We start from the raw sequence: 17914 nt of genomic DNA, 5'->3' as shown, positions 1-17914 counted from the left end.
CTTCTCTCCGTCCATGCCCCTCTCCTGTGGCAAAGCCCCTTACTACGACAGGGTTCTGTGCATTTAAATTTGCACAAAACAGGTTTTATTATGAAATTCCCTGTTGCGGGGAAGACTTATTTATTTCTCATGATCCTTCAAAGTTTCTTCCAGTCTCTGCCTGATTCCATGACCAGCTTGTCAGACACTCTGGAGACGGATGTTCCTTCTCAAGGACGGAGAATCCTCTCTAGATGTTCCTGTTCTCTTACAGGTAGCTGGTTCTGCGGGCACCAGCTGAGAGCGCCCTGCCACAGCGACCGTTTCCCCTTCTCCAAGACACAAGCGCAGCAGGGGGATGTCGCTGCTTTAATCGTACTCTCAGAAAGACGATATTCTTGAATGGCCGGCACTAAGGTTTATTTAGTACTGTGGTCAGAGAAAGAAACTGGCTTCCACCGTGGTCTGGATGAAGCACTGAGAATTGATCAGTATTAAGATAAATGCCCGTTAGCGTATTTGAATGTCTCTCCCGTTGGCACAACTACGAGTAGTTGGCACCCACACCCGGTAGGTGTGAGAGCGCTGGCTTTCATCTCTCAGGTGGCAAATTTAGGCTGTACCTGGAAGTGCTTTTTTTTTTTTTGTAGAAAAGATGGCTAATTTTTTTTTTTTTCTTTTTTTTTGAATGGAAACAGAGGGTTCTCGGAGGCTGCTGCCTCGGTGGAATGCCACTTCTTTTTCAGGGTGTGCCCCAGTTGCAGTGAGATGCTGCTTTTTTGGTGCCTTTCTTGTCGGGATGATTCTTTTGGTTTCCAGAACACCCCATGTGTTTGTTCTAACAGTCTTTGTCCCAGTCCCCTGTCCTGGTGACTCTGCCCTCTCCCAGCCTTGTGACTTGGTGTTTGTCTGTTACGGAATGGCCTGACCTGCATTTACGCCCTGCCACGCCTTGAGTTCTGCTTAGAGCACCCGAGGTACTGTCTTTCTCAAATTGGAATTAATAATTAATATAAAAAGCTTGAAAAAAAAAATCTGAATTTTGTTACATAGTGTAATAACTGTTTGTAGATACTGTTCTGAGATGTAGGAATCTATTGGTGATATAAGAGGTTTTGTCTGTAAATAATCAGTTTAGAGTCCAAATGATTTTAATAAAAAGAATTCTTACACAATAATTCAATAAATTTTAATATACAATCTGTGTGTCACACTTGTGTTGCACAATGATCAATTGCCCAAAATCTATCCACCTCTTGTGTGGCAACTGTGTCCTTCTGAGCGCCAGGACCTGGGAGCCAGGCCGGGAGCAAGTGTGGGGCTTTTCCCTCCTCCCTAGTCCAGGAGCTACGACTGACTTGCTTCGAGGTAACCTTGTGCCACCTTCCGCTGCCCATCCTGCATCCTGACACTGCTGCAGCTTCCAGGGCTGCACTACCATCCCTGCTGCTCCTTCCTGCTGCAGGAGCTGGGCTGCAGCTGCAGCTGTGACTGGGGGCACTGGGCACCTCACAGCTCCCATTGTGGCTTTCCAACCTTGGGGTTGCTCAAGGTACGCTTTGTGTGGATCGCTGTTGTCCGCCAGTGTGAGACAGGAACCAGCGTTCCTAAATTAGCAAAACAATTCTAAAACTAGTTGCACAGTTCTTCCTAGGCAAAAAGCTGCCTTTCCTTCACTAGCACAGTTTTAGATAGTCTGCTTCTCCCAGCTCTGATCTACGCACCGTTGCTGCTCACGTCCCTCCTTCCCCTAGATGTGTGTTCTTGCTGGCCTTTGAGGGGTTGCAAGTCACTTGTTCCCCCAGGTGCTACCCTGGCTCAGCACCCAGCCTGCCGCAGCCTCTGCCCCCTCTCATTATTTTTAGCATGGGGAAGGCAGGTGAGAGGAGAGGGGCACAGGCAAGGGGAGAAACACTCTGGGAGGCCCCGACCTCGGTTTGGCAGCCTGGATCTGCAGCAGAGCTACTGCTAGGCAGTGTTAACCCTTTGCTTCAGGACTGCAGCTCAGTCTCTGCAGCCTCAGCGAGGAAACCTGAGCTGTACAACAGCAGGGCCCCAGCAAGGGGGAGGCCGGGGCATGCCCGGCTCTGCTGTGAGGCTGCAGCATGTGGCAGCGGGGGAAAAAAAAAGTGATTTTTACTCTGTGTGTGGCCATTTGTTCCTCAGTGTCGCGTGGGTGCTGGGGTGCTCGGGTCCCACCTCAGTGGGGCAGGGCTGCCGGGTGAGCAGGGAGGATGCTGCTGTCACCGTTGCTCTCCACGAAAACAGAACGGGAGAAGCGTAGGCTCCACGCTATGATTTGTGTTCGGCTGCGTGCGGGCGCTGCTGGGGGAGGCTGCGGTGCCTCAGGTCCGCCGGTGCAGCACATGGGTGGGCTTGGGGAGCCTGTTCCTCTGCCAGGCACAGGTCAAGGGCCGTTGTGCCAGGCGGGGACAGGAGGTGGTGCCACAGCAGCGAGGCTGGGCCAGAAGTCCTGCCAACACACTGCCAGGAGTGGTGGGAAGTGCCAGGCGGCCCCATGGTTTCTGGGTCTGGGGATAGTGGAACAGAGGGAAAGGATTTCTCCCTTTCCATCTCAGTAGAGCTGTGAATTTCCCTCTATAAATAGTTCCTGTGGAGCTGTAGCAGGCTGATGGACCTGCTGCCAGGGAAGCTGGGGGGAGGCAGGGAGAGGCCAGCAGTAAAGTGAACCCACCGCAGCTGTCCTAGGTCTCCAGCTATCCCGAAGCCAAGGTTGTTCCCAGAAGCAGTGCTGTGATCCGATACCCTGCCCCACTCCTCACCACGTCTATCCAGCGATGCAGGAAGAGTTTGGTCTGCTCAAGGACACCCCTCCCAGGCAGCGCAGACTAAAAGGAGAGCAGGACCAGCTGGTATCTCACTTTGGGGAGCTCCAGAACGAGCCAGATGACAAACGGAGCAGTATGCCCTGCCTCTGAGCTGCTGCATGGTAAGTCTGCACAGGGCCCCTGGGGCTTGGAGCCCTGTGTGCCGACAGGGCTGCTTTTTTGCTGCGTGCTGCGACTTGCAGGGATGCTGCGTTCAGCGAGGGCTTGCCAGGTCTGTGTTCGTGCAGAAGGTGAAGGCACGTGTCGCTAGTGAGCTCTGGGACTCCTGAGGCCCAGGCGCTTTGAGGCGTGACCAGTGGTGGGCAGCTCCATACACCCCTCCATGCAGGCCAGGTGTTGTCCAGGCCAGAGGCGAAGCCCCACTGCCTGCCCATGGCTCTCACAGACCAGGCAGGACCAGTATGGTTTTGGGCTGAAGCTGTCTGCCCTGGTCCAGGCCTGCAGCAAGCCAGTAGGTTCTGCACAACGTAGCTTTGAATGACAGAAGCAAAATAACAGTTGTTTTTAACGTAAAGCCATTAAGCGATGAAGGACTTTAGAGCACTGATCGTCCTTTATTACAAAGCTTAGAAAAGTACTTTTCACTCCCCTATATTGAGTGGCAGAGCAGCACTCCTCGTCCTTTGTCAGTGCATCCATGTAACGAGGGTGGGTGGAGGGAGTGTCTCGCACGCCTGAGGATGGGCCTGCCTCGCCTCCGTGGCAAGTACACCAGGGCCCGGTGAGCTGCCCAAAAGCTCAATCTGTGCCAGCACTAGGATGCGTTTTACGCTCTGAGCCTCTCTTTGGGTCCTACTTTCCCACCAAAATCTCCTATGTCCATAACAATCCACCCAGAGAAAATGCTGCTGAACTCCTGCCTCCACATGCTTCTGAGTTTCCCTTTAGCAGATGAGCAGAGAGCAACATTATAAAATCTTTAAGGTTGTTGCCCAGCTCTCAGATCAGCTCCTGTTGTCCTCCTGACATGAGTGAAGAGGGTTTGGGTGGACTCTGGTGGTGCAGGAGCTTCCAAGGTTCCTGACACGCTCAGACTGTGCACAAATAAGGACAATTCTGATTTCCCCTCTTTCATAGCTAAGACGTTAGTAAGCATTTGCTGAAAAGCGGGGCCATATGGACGTGCAGCATCCTGGAGGTTTATGCTTAAAAATTACTGATTCTGAAAAGTGTACACACCATGGTTAGAGGTGTGAAAGTATAAGGAGGGAGAGAGATTTTGAGCTCCCTTCAGACTGCTGTATGGGCTTGGGTGGATGGAGCAACATCAGGTCTGGCAATAGGGGTTGTCCCTGACAGGATCGAAGTCTCCAATCCAGCCTGACCCTTAATTAGAAACATGCTGGGAGTTTGCTCACTGCCCAAAGACAGGCTGCAGCTCTGGCTGCTATGCTGGGAGGGGACCATCAGCATCTGAAAAGAAACCTTTTAGTCTTTTGAGGAAGGCACACCTCTGTCTCAGCACCTGGAAGATGTTACTGTCGCAGAACAACTCCCTGTCAACGGCTCCTGCTGCCACCGCCACTGCCAGCCCACTATAACTATTTCTGAAAACTCTCTGGTGCAGATGAGCTCTTAGCTTTAGCGACCTGATTTGAAGGATTTAAAGGTCGATATTTCTACCCATGCTAATGGTCTGCTGGGATTATTATCACCTGTCATGAGCTCTGGCAACGTGTGTTAGCCTGGAGCTTTGGCCGTACAGCAAGTGACAGTTCCCAGGCTGGGTTGGGAATACCCCAGCTGTGGTGGCTTACATCTTTACATCTATATTTCAGTTAGCAACCCAGGCTCTGGGCTGCTATTTCAGGTGACTGGTGCTCAAGCCAATTCTCCACCAGTGCTGTGGGGCAGGGGGACAGCAGTTGCATCAGTCCGTCTGCACCATCTGGGTGTTTGTACCTCGGGCTGTCATAGTAACAAACCCCAGGAACAGCCTGCCTCTCCATCACGGCCTCTCGCTCAGGCATCAGGGGATGGTCAGAGATAAACCCATGCTCTGGGGCCCAGGGCTGGGCTGCAGACAGATGTGCAGCACTGCAGTGTATAAAACACAGTCTCTGCTTCACACCCATGTGGAGCGTGAGGCTCCTCCTGCCAGCGAAAGCCCAGATATGTCCGTGTCCCCTCCTCAGGCAGGACCGGGATGGGGAGCGGGTGCTTTCCCCGGCTGTAGCCACGGAAGGGGATCCCACAGTCCCCACTAAGCCCCTGATAATCCATGCTGGGCACAGGGAAACCTGAGCCTCCCACCTGGCCCTGGCCCAGCCAGAATCCCTGCCTGGCCCCAGCCTGCCAGCTTTCCTCTTCTGAACTTTTAAAATAATCCCTGCCTCCGTGAAGTACCAAAAGCATTTGTAACAGCCCGGCTCCAGGGGCTGATGAAGCAGATGGGAAGGAGGGGGTGAGGAGGCAGCAGGGGTAGAAGAGGGAATTGACATGCACGGCATGCAGCAGAGGTATGGCTGCCTTGCAGCTCTCCAACTTTCTTTAAAGGAGTAATAGGCTGAAGATCACACCACCTGTGCCCCATGACCCGGTTCCCCACTGCCTCCATCCCCTGGTGCCATGGAGGAGCAGGTGCAGGAGGTGCCAGCAGCCCAGCGCACAGGTCAGTCCTCAGGCGCACGGCTCCACAGTCAAGATAGTGCCAGGCTTTTCCCAGGCCAGAGGAGGCTGCCGGGACCTGTCCGGCTGCTCCTCCTCCGGGAGGAAAGCTGTCCTCAGCTGCTCCTTTAGTCTAAGCACATTTAGAGATGTCAGTAACGTCTTTTGACAATGGTCCCCGCAGGAGGCCACCACCCCACATGGGAAGGAGAGGTGTTCAACATGCGATACCAGGCTCTGCGCAAGCTGGGCTGTGGCACCTTTGCCACCGTCTGGCTGTGCCAGGACACAAGGTGAGGAGCTGACGGTCTTTTGCAGAGGTGGGAAGGCTGATCTCCTGGGTAGGACCTGCCCCTCTGGCAGAAGCAGCGGAGACCAGCTGCCTGCCTGGGAGCACTCTGGCATCCCCTGAGCGTGGGGCAAACCTGGCGGCAAGATTGCTGGGGTGAAACAAGCAGAGCTGCTCCCTGGAAACCAAAGAACGTAAATGAGGTGGGCTCAGCCCTTCCACTGCATTTGCTCTTCTTGTTTACACCCTGCAGTGTCCATGCTCTGCCTTTTTCTCTGCAGTCCCTTGCTGGTCCCTGGGGAGGCTGTGCTGCCAGATGCCAGCAGCATCACTGGAGGGGTGCCCACGGGCCTGGTGTGCTGCAGACCATGGGCAAGGCTGGCTGTCAGAGGGCAGTGGCCACCCATGGGCCCAGGGCTGGGTGCCTGGGAGAAGGGGAGGTGCTGCTGGTTAGGGCCACACTGGCACATGTTGGCTGGCAGCTGTGATTCATTTCCCAGGAGGAAGAAACACGTAGCTGTGAAGGTCCTGAAAAGCAGAGAAGGCTTTGCTGAGGCTGCCCAGGATGAGGTCGCTCTCCTCCACTGTGTATGTACGCTCTGGGTCTCTGTGCTTTGCTCCGCGGGGATGACCACTGAGTTCAGGTCTGAGTATATCAGTCTCATCATCCCTTCTCCCTCCAGGTCTCAGTCTGAGGACCAGAAAACAACCCCCCAGAAAAGTTAGATAATCATGGTATTCACCTTGGCTCAGCACTGGCTTCAGAAACAGGCACCGTCTCCTTTCTCCTGTCATGATGGGACACGCTGGCTGTGCCCCACTTGCCCTGTCAGCCCATTTCTTTTAGCAGAGACCAAAATACAGTAAATTGGAGGCACCCGCAGAAAGATAAGGCAGATAACTAACAGAAAAAAAAGAAGTAATATTCCTAAACAGGAGATGGGAGTGTGTCCATTTTATCTGTGTTGTTCACAGCTCAGAGGGCATTCCTCTGTCACAACACTGATACTGAAGTAAAAGCAAATATCTAAAAAAAAAAAAGGCAGGATGTAGCAAAAATGTAATAAAACTCTGCAGTCAGAAAGCTTCCTCCTACCTTTGCTAATGGATGTGGTAATTAGGTGCCTGTATCTGGGTCTCAGCCTTTGAAGGTGGCTTGACCTGCTAGTTCTAGAAAGTTCGTGGTTACAATTCTTCCAGTTTGCCTAAATAGAAAGTTACATCAGCTTTAGATGAGTAAAAGCCATTAATTTTTGCATTTCAAATTACTCTGAGGCCTTTCTCCAACAGGTTTGAGAAAGGTTTTGTTTGCACCTGTAAATCTGGAGGCCCTGTCCAAACGGACGTGAGCCAGACTTCATGATGCAAGAGGAAGTACCAAGTGGCACTAATTTAATGTAATCAGAGGGCTGCTTTTCTACACATCAGCACAATCCTGCGTATAGACCGAGCCTTACTCTTAATTTATTACTAACTCACTCTGAAAGACACGCCTTCTGTTCAGCACAATGTAGCTGGTTCCCAGGGCTGTTCCCGCCAGCATGAGGTGGTCGGTGCCTGCAGAGCTGCCAGGAGAGGTGATCTGGTCTCCCCTGCTTCCACGGCTGCTCATCTCTGTCATACCAGCACGAACCTCCTGGCACTGGTGCAGGCGGATCGGCAGCTGCACAGCACACAAAACCAAAATCCTGACAGTTATGGCTGTGAAGAGGAAGGATCCTGGACCACAATCAGTGCTCTGTGGGAGCAAACTCCTGATACACCTTGCCATGCGGGTCTACAGGGCTGGTGCAAGAGCTGGGGGTACTGCAGCACCTATGCTTGGGCAGACTGGGGCTTCACCTAGCCCAGCACCCCGGGCCAGCAGCAGATATCCAGATGGGTGTACAGACAAGCTAAGCACAGGGTGCTGCTCCCACTGAATGCTCCCCTGGCCCACAGCAGCTTCCAGCTGGAAATGTCTTGGGCCAAGGGTGAGGCCTGTGTGGGCAGTAATTCTCAATGGCTTTACCTTGAAGAGGCCTATTGGCTTCTGCAGCTGCAGCACACTGTGACAACCAAGAACTGCCACCAATTACCCAGGTGCTGCGTGAAGACCCATCTCCTCAGCTTTGTTTTTGAACCTCCCAAGTGCTAGGTTTTATGCCCCTTGGTTCTTGTACGAAAGACCTGTGTTCACTCCTTCCACCACGACTCCATATCTTCTAGATTTCTGCAGTAGTTGCCCATAGATAACCCTTTTTCAGCCCAAAGAAGCCTAGTTTGCTGGTTTCCTCCAGGCGTGGAAGCTGCTCTCCACCTGATAGGACAGGTAGCCTCCTTTAAGAGAAGGCCGAGGGGAGACCTTATTGCTCTCTAAAACTACCTGAAAGGAGGTTGTAGCGAGGTGGGTGTTGGTCTCTTCTCCCAAGTCACCAGCAATAGGATGAGAGGAAATGGCCTCAAGCTGCATCAGGGGAGGTTTAGATTGGGTATTAGGAAAAATTTGTTTACTGAAAGAGTGTTTAGGCACTGGAACAGGCTGCCCAGAGAGATGGTGGAGTCACCATCCCTGGAGGTGTTCAAGAAGCATGTAGATGTGGCACTTCAGGGCATGGTTTAGGAGGCACGGTGGTGTCAGGTTGATGGTTGAACTTGATGATCCTAGAGGTCTTTTACAACCTTAATGATTCAATGATTCTATGATTCAAGTGGCTGGAGACAACCACAAGGTCTCTGCCTTTCTGCAAGCCCTTGCAAGAAATTGCTGAAGGGAAGGGGTGGGTTTTAAAAGGTGATGTCCCACCTGCTGCTCTCAGCGGAGCAGGGACAGTGCCATCCCCGCTCTGAGGGCAAGGAGCAGAGGCTGCAGAGGGGCAAAAGAAATGGACAGCCATTGCTTCTGGGAGCAGGGAGCGTGTTCTTGGGGGAATCCCCTTCCAGCACAAGCAGGAGCACCTTCTGGGCCTGCATGGGATAGAATAAGCAGTGGAAAGTGTTCTAGGCACTATTAGCAGGATCAGTTTGAGTTATTCAGACACTGTGAAGGTGATGGTCCCACCTGGCCACGAGATGGACAACATACAGAAACTCATTCCTTGGTAACAGACTTGTGTGTTTGGAGCCTGTTTTTCCTGATGCTGTTTTCATGGGATTTGTCATGAAGTGCCAGCTCCTAGAAGAGAAAGTCTGTAGAATGGGACAAAATGGGTAAAACATGTCCTTGTGCTTATATATGTCTCTAACTGCAGCTTTCTTGGAATCCTCCCTCAGGTGAGCAGTATGAAGAAGAAGGACCAGGCAGGAGAAAACATCATCTCTTTGTTAGACAACTTCAGAATGATTGGAGAAAATGGCTTCCATATCCTTCTGCTGAGAGTGCTGCAGCGCTGGGTCAGCAAAGCCGGGGCTTGCCCCAGACAGTCCCAGGATGGTGTAAAGCTGAGCGCTGTCCTCCCGTGAGGAGGATGAGCTGGACAGGGGCACATGGAGGTGACTGGAGGGGACAGGTTGGATAAGGAGATACTTGGGCTGCTCTGGTGAGGGGGAGAAGGCTGGCGGTAGAATCTTCTGTTAGTGAATCCCTGACTCTTCCCACATGTGTGCTTGGTATTTGAGGTGCTGGGTCCTTCCCTGCGATGCCTGATGGGCAAATACACAGCCCAGGGACTGCCGTTGCCTTTTGTGAAAAAATCTTTACAGCAGGTGAGAAGTTAGCTGGAACTGGGTGAGGGCACCAAGGGACTGTTGGCCAGGGGACATGCCGTAGTCTTCATCCTGGGGTCATCTGCCATGAATTCTATGGCTGCATCTGCAAAGAAAGGGACAATGCATAGTGAGTGCCTAAGGCAACTAAAAACCAGTAACTATTTCTTTTGGGTAAAAGGAGAGAAAACATTAAATAAAATGTGGGAAGTCGTCACACTCCTGTTAATACAGGGGCACTGCACGCTACTGCCCAAGCCTGTAGTCTCATCAGGTTTGGGAAGGAGTCGGCACCACCACCACAAGGAGTCAGCAGCCTGCAGACCCACACCAGGGACTCAGGGGTGGCACCTGTGTTCCCCTCATCTCAGTAATCATCAAGGTCTCCCACAGTTCTGCTTCTTGCAGGAGTAGCAGGGGGACAAACAGCCTGCCATAGTTATGCTTCTTGTGGGCAAACAGTGTGTCTCTCTGCCCTCCCGCCACCCTTAGAAGTCCCCTCTAGCAGCAGTGCCAGACCTGCTGGCATTCCCCTCAGCATCCAGCTGCAGGAGTGCTGGCAGATCCAGCAGCTTTCTGCATGGTTCCACCAAAGGCTGCTCGAGGGCTCCCTCAGCACTGATGTCTTTCCAGGGCTTTCTAAATTGCTGGTTTGGTCAGCTGGTCCTCCACCCACGTTGAGGTTTTCCTGCTCAGAGCCAACTCTTCCTTCATCCCCTGTAAGGATGTGGTGTGCTGACCAAAAAGACCCTGAAAACTGAGTTTCTTATGCATCGGTTGAGAATAGTTAAGGAGTGGGAAACTTGAGTGAGGCCTCAGAATAGTTAGAATTCATTTTGCCTCTCGCGCTGAGATTTATCAGAAGTCTGCACACTTGCCAAGAAGGAGATTTGCCACCCTGATTCCTGAGCCCTTCTAGGGACACTAAGAAAGAAAACTGCTTCCTCCTTTATCCTGTTTTCTGGAGTAGCCTCTTCTTCCTCTACAGAAGCTCCACTAACACCTGAATAAGTCATACAAAAAAGCAGCGGCATTAATCTACATACCCCATTTCACACCCAAGCCTTTTGCTTGATGCATTCCCTTACCTGCTTTAATTGTAAAATCTCAGAATCCTTTTTCCCCTCCAGATCAGCACTGGGGCAGTATTTACTTCTGATTCATTCCAGTTTAGCTATTTAAATCTTTCCCCGTGTTTCACAGTTACCATTTAAGGTTGGTATTTCCCCAGGGCTGGTGCTCATCCCAGAATAGAATTTGATAATACAGAGAATATTTGCCAGTCCTTTATGACTTACCATAATGTTGAAAAAAAAAAAAAATATTACACCACCCCCAGCAGCGTTTTTGCTGTTATTGATTTCCAATAGTGACTGTTTCTCTCTGGTGGGCGTCATCTCTCCCCTGTGACAGGCCAGACTCTCCCTGCTCCGTCGTAAGCTGTTCTTTCCCTACATGGCTCTCCAGCACTACCCTTAAGTTCTCTTTACACGCAGTCACTCATCATCTCTCCCTCCTCCTGTCTGGGTTATGCTGCACCTCCTTGTCTTTCCTCCTATAATGGGACGCCCTCCTGTGCCATGTCGCTCTGAACCAGCCCCCAACTTCCATTTGAATAATAATCAGCAGGAAGGCATGGCGGGCCCAGGACAGAACAGCCACACAAACAGGGGTGGTTTTTTTTCAGGAGAAAGTTCAGCTTTGTGATCATAACGCCTCCTCGTAACCCTATCCACTTTCTGTCTCTCTGGGCTTAGCTCATCTGTGCTGACACCCATCTATTTTCATGCCACCTTCTGCCGCATGTCACCTCTGCCTCCCCCAAACAGTCCCTTCCCTGCTGGGCTCCCCAGGCACACCCTCACTCGGCACACTGGGCACACGGGGCTCTGGCACCTGCTCCTGCAGCCGCCTCTCGCAATGAAACCCCTGATGCCTGCTCCCACAGGGCCACCCCAGCCAACGTCGCCGCTCTGCTGGCTGCACCTCCGGCTTCGTACAGGGCACTTGCTACACAGAAATAATTTACTGCAGACAGTTATCATCAGTGTCCCCTTTCTCCAATACCAGAACATCCACAACTTGCATTTCTGCTGTGCCTGACTGCTCTGATGGCTGCTGGGGCAGGGGGGCTGGTGGGGACCCTGGCATGGCTGACGTGACTTGCCGCCTGCTCACCCAGGTGCTGGCAGGGCTGCACTTCCTGCACAAGCGCTGCCGCATCATCCATGCCGACATCAAACCGGAGAACATCTTGCTGTACGGACAGGCCAAAAGCCTCCAAAGGCTCCTGCCTGATATGCTCGACTGTGACCAGAGAACAGATTTAAGGCTAAAAGGACCAGGTGAGTGCTCCAGGGGGGATTTTAAAAAGAAAAGGGACTTGTGTGTTTATTGCCAGGAGGGAAATAGAGTTCCCATCTCCTGCAACAGCCAGTACAAAACAGTACAGCCATCTTACGCTGCTGAGGGCCCTCTCCCATCTCTGATCAGTACAAACATCAGGCCGAGCAGCTACAAGCTACTCAAGGCACCTACAGAAACGTGGTCTCACAGGTAGGGTTGTGGGGAGGACAACTAGAGATCGCAGGCATCCGTTAACAGCCCCACCATGACCGCGGAGCTCATTCTTCTGGCTTTAGGTACAGGATAGCTCCAGCGTGTCTGTTGTTTTCAGCCACAGAAAGCTTTACATACTTGCTCAAAAAAGCTGTGTGACACTTTGGCTCTTTATTTCCCGTTTCTGAGGTTTGTGGAAGACTTGTACATACTGCTAATCTTCAAGGCCTTTTGAGGCATAATTTATTTGCAGAGAATGGTGTCAATATTGAACAAGACATAGGGCTGTAAAGTTTCTCAAGAGATCAGCTTATATCCCAGCAATGAGACCCTTAATATTTTCCTCGCACAATGTTCTCCCATGATCGTTTCTCCCATGACGGTCCCGTTTTGTCTCTCAAACTCTGGGGCAATTGGGGAATGCTAACTTAGTGACTGAGTCTTGCTCAGAGAACAAAGACACAGTATTAGGCACAGATGTACAGCTCACTGTAAAGCAGTACACCAAAAATTACCCTTTTCCAGGGTCAAATAAAAACATAACCTTTACGGTGCTTGCCAAGCAGGCTGTGTCTGAGGCCTGTGACAGCCACGAATGCTGAAGGCTACAGAGGCATAACAGACATTTTATGCCTGACTACTGCTGGTAGGATGTGCTTTCCTCTGGGCCCACAGTATTCAACATCGGCACTAGAGGAACCTTGCAGCAGGACAGGAACACGTGGTCACACCACTCTACTCCAAGCTACTGTCCCCTCAAACGTCCTCTTAGATTTTGGCTGGATACCAGCTCCTCCTTGATGCTTCTTCAAACAACAGAGGTGGTATTCTATTGATGATAAAAAGCAGTTTGAGCTTTTAGGTCGAAAAACTTGAGAGGCAGGCCTATGTGCCTCTCCTGAGGTAAGTGATGCGTACCTGTTCGTTTGGAAGGACCTGATTTCTCTCTGTCCTCTCCATCTAGGAGGTGATCTTGGGAATCGTTTGGAAGAATTGGATTTAATGAGCATAGAAGTGAAAATTGCAGATCTGGGCAGCGCATGCTGGACAGTGAGTCTGGTCCAAGTCTCCATCCCGTGACAATGTGGGATGCTGTGTGCTTCCCATCCCACCTGGGGTGTCTGTGCTTTTACACCTGAACAGCTATTTCAGCGTGCTGAAGAGACACCCATTTTGGGTGATGCTACACTCAGCATTCCCAGCTCAGAGCTGGCCCCTGGACTCCGGAGACAGTCAACTCTGGACGTTTTTTAGCCTGCAGTTAGCCCCCACAGTTAGAAATTCAACACTGTGTTCAATGTGAAATGTTGGGAGATAAATTCCCCGCTGGTGTCAGCAGGGCCAAGACCATGCCTGCCGTGCCCTGCGCAGTTTCACACACACATTTGGTTCTGCCCTGCAGTGTCCTCCTCGCTGTGCGGGAAGCTCGCGACCGCAAGTGTTGCTGTTGCCCGTTTATGGAGGCTAACCAAAGGGAGTTTGTTTCTGTTTCAGTACAAGCCTTTTTCCAAGGAGATACAGACCCAGCCGTACCGTGCCCTGGAAGTGCTTCTGGGATTAGACTACAGCACACCTGCAGATATCTGGAGCACAGGCTGCCTGGTAGGACAGGGGAGGACACTGTGTGCGTGGGGGGTGACCAACACTAACAGGCCAAGGCAGCGTGTCCTCGGCTCCCACCCACGTGGGGAGCAAGGCTTCCTTGCAGAGGAGAAAGGGGCTGTCTGCACTCATGCACTTTGCATTGAAAGTATGCTGCTGATAAAATTCACTTTTAATTAGTTTAAGCAATAAGGCAATTCACACTCCGAGTATGTTAACTCATAGGCGTGACTGAAGCAGGCACACACTGCTTTTCATCCTGATGAGCTAAAGGTGCTGTTTCACCACAGTATGGATCAAACCAGTGTGACCACATCCATGTTTTAGGATCAGTTTTGTGTGATAGCAAGGGAAATGGGTACTATCAGTTAATGGAGAAGAAAAATTCCCCATCAGTTAGTGAATTAACAATGCTACTCCATTTCTAGGCATTTGAAATGGCAACTGGGGAGTGTCTATTTGATCCTCAACCTGGGAAGTATTTCTCCAGAGATGATGGTAGGACTCCATCAGTTTTATTCGCTTCACTGAAACAAGTGTCACAGTCCTTGTATCTAGATGTGTCTATCTTCACTCCCTCTGTCTAGATCACGTTGCTCGTATTATTGAGCTCCTGGGAAGAATTCCTCCTCAAATTGCTTTCTCCTGGAACAAGTCAACAAAATTTTTCAGCAGGCCAGGTAAGAATTGGAGTAAGGAAGCTTACTCTAAAAATTGCTGTGAATCTCTTGACACGCTGCTACTCAGCTCACACTGAAAGCCCCCCAAAGTTACATTACACAACACAGACTACAAGCAGGACAGAACACAAGTGGCAATTTCATAAAGAGCACCAATGCTCCCTGCCCTGCCTACCTTTGCAAGCCAGGAGCGTGCCAGGGGTGAATGCAAAATCCTGAAGAATGGTCATAGCAAACACCCAACAGGGAAAAACATTTCCATTCTTTCTCCTTTGGATTTAGAGAGAATGGAAATATGGACAGGAAATGGCTACATGCCAGGAAGGCTGAAGAGTGTGTAACTGGCTGGGTTTCACCCGTTCACTGGCAGAGAACGATGATCAGGAATGGGACACTCATATCCTTCCAACATGGCTGCTATATTTAGTCTCCTGACCCAACTGTAACATCTCTTCTGTTTTATTCTCCCTGATTCCTTTCCCTTTGACTCATGATGCTTGAAATCCTTGTCTTTGACTTCCAAGTCATCACATGACTCCATCCTTCTGCAATTTAGTCCATCCTCCTCCTTCTCAGCTTTCAACGCTCACCAGCCACACAGCCTCAGCCAACCCACCATTCATTCCATGCTGAGTGCTAGTCCCACGCTGCAGCTGAACAAGCACCTCCCCGCACATGCATATCCTTTGCTCACACTTATTCCTTCTATGGCACTCAAAAGAAATTAGTCAAAACTAGTTCTTGTTCTATATTCATTCCCCATGTGAACCAAAGTGGCCTGACCTGAATCACTACATTTACACCACATACTCCTGGGGACCAGAACAGCTTCTCGGTCAGTAGTGGCACTCCTCTGGGCCCCAGGGAGCTAGCAGGCACAAACCATAATAAACATTAGTGTCTTGTGAGCTCTGGCACTGGAATGGCCCGATGCATTCTGGATTGTGTGTGGACAGGCAGAGGGAACAAGCAGCAGCAGCTTTGGCATGGCTGTTCTGGGAACACTTCATTCACTCCTGGCACATGCTTACCTAAAAAGTACTCAGGAATGGGGAGACTCGAAACACTAGCTTGGAAAGATTATTTCTGATAAACACCCGTGAGCCAAACCTGCAAGGGGCAGTGCAGGTGAAGCTTACAGAGAGGAAGATTCAGAGGCGAAGGGAGGACACCCTTCACGATGCTTTGGATTAATTGTACAGGGCAAGAAGCGGTAGCCTCTCGGTCCTGCCAGTGTTAGCTAAGGTACTGTGCTTACGCTGTCTTTGCTAGGCGCTCTCCTGCGTATCTCCAGACTTTCCCCCCGCAGCCTCCACAGCATCCTGGCAGACAGACACAACTGGACAAAACACGAGGTTACTCCCTTCGCCGCCTTCCTCCTCCCCGCGCTGCGGTACGCTCCCGAGCGCCGCGCCACAGCCGCCCAGTGCCTGCAGCACGCCTGGCTGAGCCCGCCGTGACCGGCCCCGCGGGGGGACCCCCGGCCCCGCACCCCCGCCGGAACCACCTCTCCTCCTCGCTCCCCGGAGCTCTGCGGGGCTCGGGCCCCGCCGCAGCGGCCAGCGAGCGGGTGGGCGCCGCGCACAAGATGGCGGCGGTACCTCAGCCTCCCGCCGCCCCTCGCCCGCCGCCCCCGGGCCGCCACACGGCCCCTTCCGAGCGGTCCCGGCGGCGGGGCGCTGGCCGCCGCCGCTCCTCCCGCACCGGGGCTCCGTTCGCCTTCCTTAAGCGTCCCTTTAGTTCTAGTCCGCGCGCAGCGTCAACTAGGAGCAGTAACTGGCCTCCTACAGTCCCGCAGTCCTGTTTAAGCGAGGGGTAGGAGCACTGAGGGCCGCTCCGTGCCCGCCCCGCTCGTCCTTCCTCACCGTTCCCCGGCAGCGGGCGGGCCGGCGGCGTAGCCTGCCTTCCCCCGGCCGGGAGGGCGGCCGCTTGCGCCGCATCCCCTCTCCGGGCAGAGGCGGTACGCGGGCACCGGGCACCCACTGGCTCCGCAGCGTCCCTCCCGCACCCCTCCTCCGCCTCACACAGCCGCCTCAGCGCCCGACGCCATGTCTTTATGGGAGCTCCGGGAAGGGAGAACCAGCCGGCTCTGAGCTCCCGCAGCGCGCCGGCCCCCTGTGCGGGGGCGCGGAAGGCGGCAGCCCTGGCGCGTCCTGCCCCTCCTCGCCTCAGGGGGACCCGCCGAGTGGGTGAACACCGGGGCAGAGCAGCTTAGCCTGCGAAGGAAGCAACAGCAGCGGGGTGAGGTCCCTACCCCTGCTCCCCTACCGGGACCCTGGCCCAGGCCCACCCCGCCCCGCCGCCGTCGCGGACGTGCGGAGCGGCAGGCCCCCGCTCCCCCATCCTCCCCTCCCGCCCCGCGCATGCGCGGCGCAGCCGGCGGCTCCCGCCACCGCCCAGGAATCCCGTCCGGCCGCACCGCCCCTTCTTTCTGCCACGTGTCCCGACGCGGGAGTTACCCCGCGGAGAGCAGCGCCTCGGCGGGGGCGGTGACGGGCCCCGCCGGCCCCGCCTCTCGGCACGTAGCGCGGCCCGGCCGGCGGCACTGCCGCAGCCCGCCCGCCCGCACCGCCTCGACGCTGGTGGCCGCCGCCACCACCCCTCCCTCCCTTCTCCTCTCGCCGACTGGCAGCTCCCCGTGCCAATGGGGCGCCAGGACCGTGGGGCGAGGGGTGGGGTGGATGGGCGGTTTCCAACGAGGCGGGAGCGCGGGCGGGGCAAGGCGGCGAGATAACCAATGAGAAAAGGGGGTAGGTGGGGCGTTAGGGATGGTGGGCGGCCCCTCGGGGCGGGGCTTAGAGCCGTGGTAGCCAACGGGGAGCGGGAGTGGGCGTGCCCGGGGCGCCCCTGGCGCCGGCGCCGGGGATCCCCGTGCGCCCAGCGCCGTTTCCGCCCGGCCTGGGGAGAAGCCGCCGCTGCCGCTGCCAGGGGGAGGGGCTGGCGCTGGCGCCGCGGCCGCCGCCGAGGGCTCGCTCCCGCCGGCTGCCCAGGAAACGCCGTGGCGCTCAGCCGGGCCTAGTGCCGCGCGGGGGCCCGGGGAACGGGCCGGCCAGGTAGGCGCGGGGAAGCGGGGACCTGTCGTGCCTGGTGGCGGGAGGGAAGGCTGGGGCGGGCAGGGGGGGGGGTGGTCCCGGTGCGGCCCGCGGCCCGGCGCTCCGCGCTGCCCGGCGCTCCGCACTGCCCTGCGTCTGGGGTCCGGGCCACAGGGCTCCGCCGCTGCCGCGGTGGGGCAGTGGCCCGGGTCGAGCCGACCCGGGCCATCATGGCGGTTCCGGTGCTGCGCGCCCGCCTGCGGTGGTCGGGCTGGGGCCGGTGCGGGGCTGGGGCCGCGGGGCTTTGTCGGCGGAGGCGAGCGGCGGGGAGGACCCGCTGCAGGCTGTGTTCCTCCGCTCCCCATTCATCCCCTTATTGTCCCGGGGGGGGACGACTCGGGAGTCGCCGTCCCACCCGGGGCAGCCTCCTCCGCGCCGCCGCCACCCGCCCCGAGCCGCCGGGCCCCGGGGGAGGCGGTGTTTGACCTGCATTTTCTGCTTTCTCATGGTGCCCCTGCGGCGTCTTTCCCCTCCGTAACCCCCCGCTCCCCCCCGGCTCGCCCGCCCGCCTCCGGGGGCTGCGGCGTGGATTCTCCCGTATTTCCCCCTCTCCCGTCACGCGTGGCCGCTGCG

General features: G+C 54.5%; 2 protein-coding genes and 1 long non-coding RNA gene across 10 annotated transcripts in view; 2 read left to right on the top strand and 1 right to left on the bottom strand.

The window, feature by feature from the left end:
- Nucleotides 1-1143: 1143 nt before the first annotated feature.
- On the bottom strand, nt 1144-15587 carry LOC135313819 (uncharacterized). 3 transcript variants are annotated; one of them, XR_010373309.1, is made up of 3 exons: nt 15508-15582; nt 8090-9514; nt 1144-6929 (listed from the first exon to the last, which is right to left on the bottom strand). It is a non-coding gene; the product is annotated as an uncharacterized LOC135313819 (long non-coding RNA). The 3 variants fall into 3 exon arrangements; XR_010373307.1 differs by having other exon boundaries at nt 1144-9514; XR_010373308.1 differs by lacking the exons at nt 1144-6929; nt 8090-9514 and adding an exon at nt 14069-14214 and having other exon boundaries at nt 15508-15587.
- LOC104047989 (SRSF protein kinase 3) lies at nt 5605-15789 on the top strand. The gene is made up of 10 exons (XM_064453706.1): nt 5605-5728; nt 6225-6312; nt 8977-9064; nt 9302-9408; nt 11591-11753; nt 12932-13017; nt 13462-13569; nt 13998-14067; nt 14157-14249; nt 15522-15789. The coding sequence occupies exons 1-10, from the start codon at nt 5607-5609 to the stop codon at nt 15707-15709; spliced, it is 1113 nt and encodes a 370-aa protein (XP_064309776.1). The 5' UTR covers nt 5605-5606; the 3' UTR covers nt 15710-15789.
- A 1330-nt stretch (nt 15790-17119) lies between these two features.
- The window catches only part of SETD5 (SET domain containing 5), a 69084-nt gene continuing 68289 nt past the window's right edge, over nt 17120-17914 (top strand). For 4 of the 6 annotated variants that reach the window (XR_010373305.1, XR_010373306.1, XM_064453657.1 and 1 more), the window contains exon 1: nt 17167-17302. The gene's annotated coding sequence lies outside the window, so the exon portion shown is untranslated. Of the gene's footprint in view, nt 17303-17914 lie in introns of all 6 variants that reach the window. The other 2 variants (XM_064453659.1, XM_064453658.1) reach the window with 1 other exon arrangement.

This window comes from Phalacrocorax carbo, chromosome 6 (genome assembly GCF_963921805.1).
Source record: "Phalacrocorax carbo chromosome 6, bPhaCar2.1, whole genome shotgun sequence".
NCBI classification, from domain to species: Eukaryota; Metazoa; Chordata; class Aves; order Suliformes; family Phalacrocoracidae; genus Phalacrocorax; species Phalacrocorax carbo.
Note: the sequence above shows the minus strand (reverse complement) of the source record. Positions and strands in the feature narration are given on the sequence as shown.

Excerpts from the sequence above, each read along its gene's own strand:
- LOC104047989 (XM_064453706.1), top strand. The coding sequence starts at position 5,607 with ATGGTCCCCGCAGGAGGCCACCACCCCACATGGGAAGGAGAGGTGTTC. Across the intron at positions 11,754-12,931 it reads TTTAAGGCTAAAAGGACCAG|GAGGTGATCTTGGGAATCGT; the intron begins GTGAGTGCTCCA and ends CTCTCCATCTAG. Across the intron at positions 13,018-13,461 it reads TGGGCAGCGCATGCTGGACA|TACAAGCCTTTTTCCAAGGA; the intron begins GTGAGTCTGGTC and ends TTTCTGTTTCAG.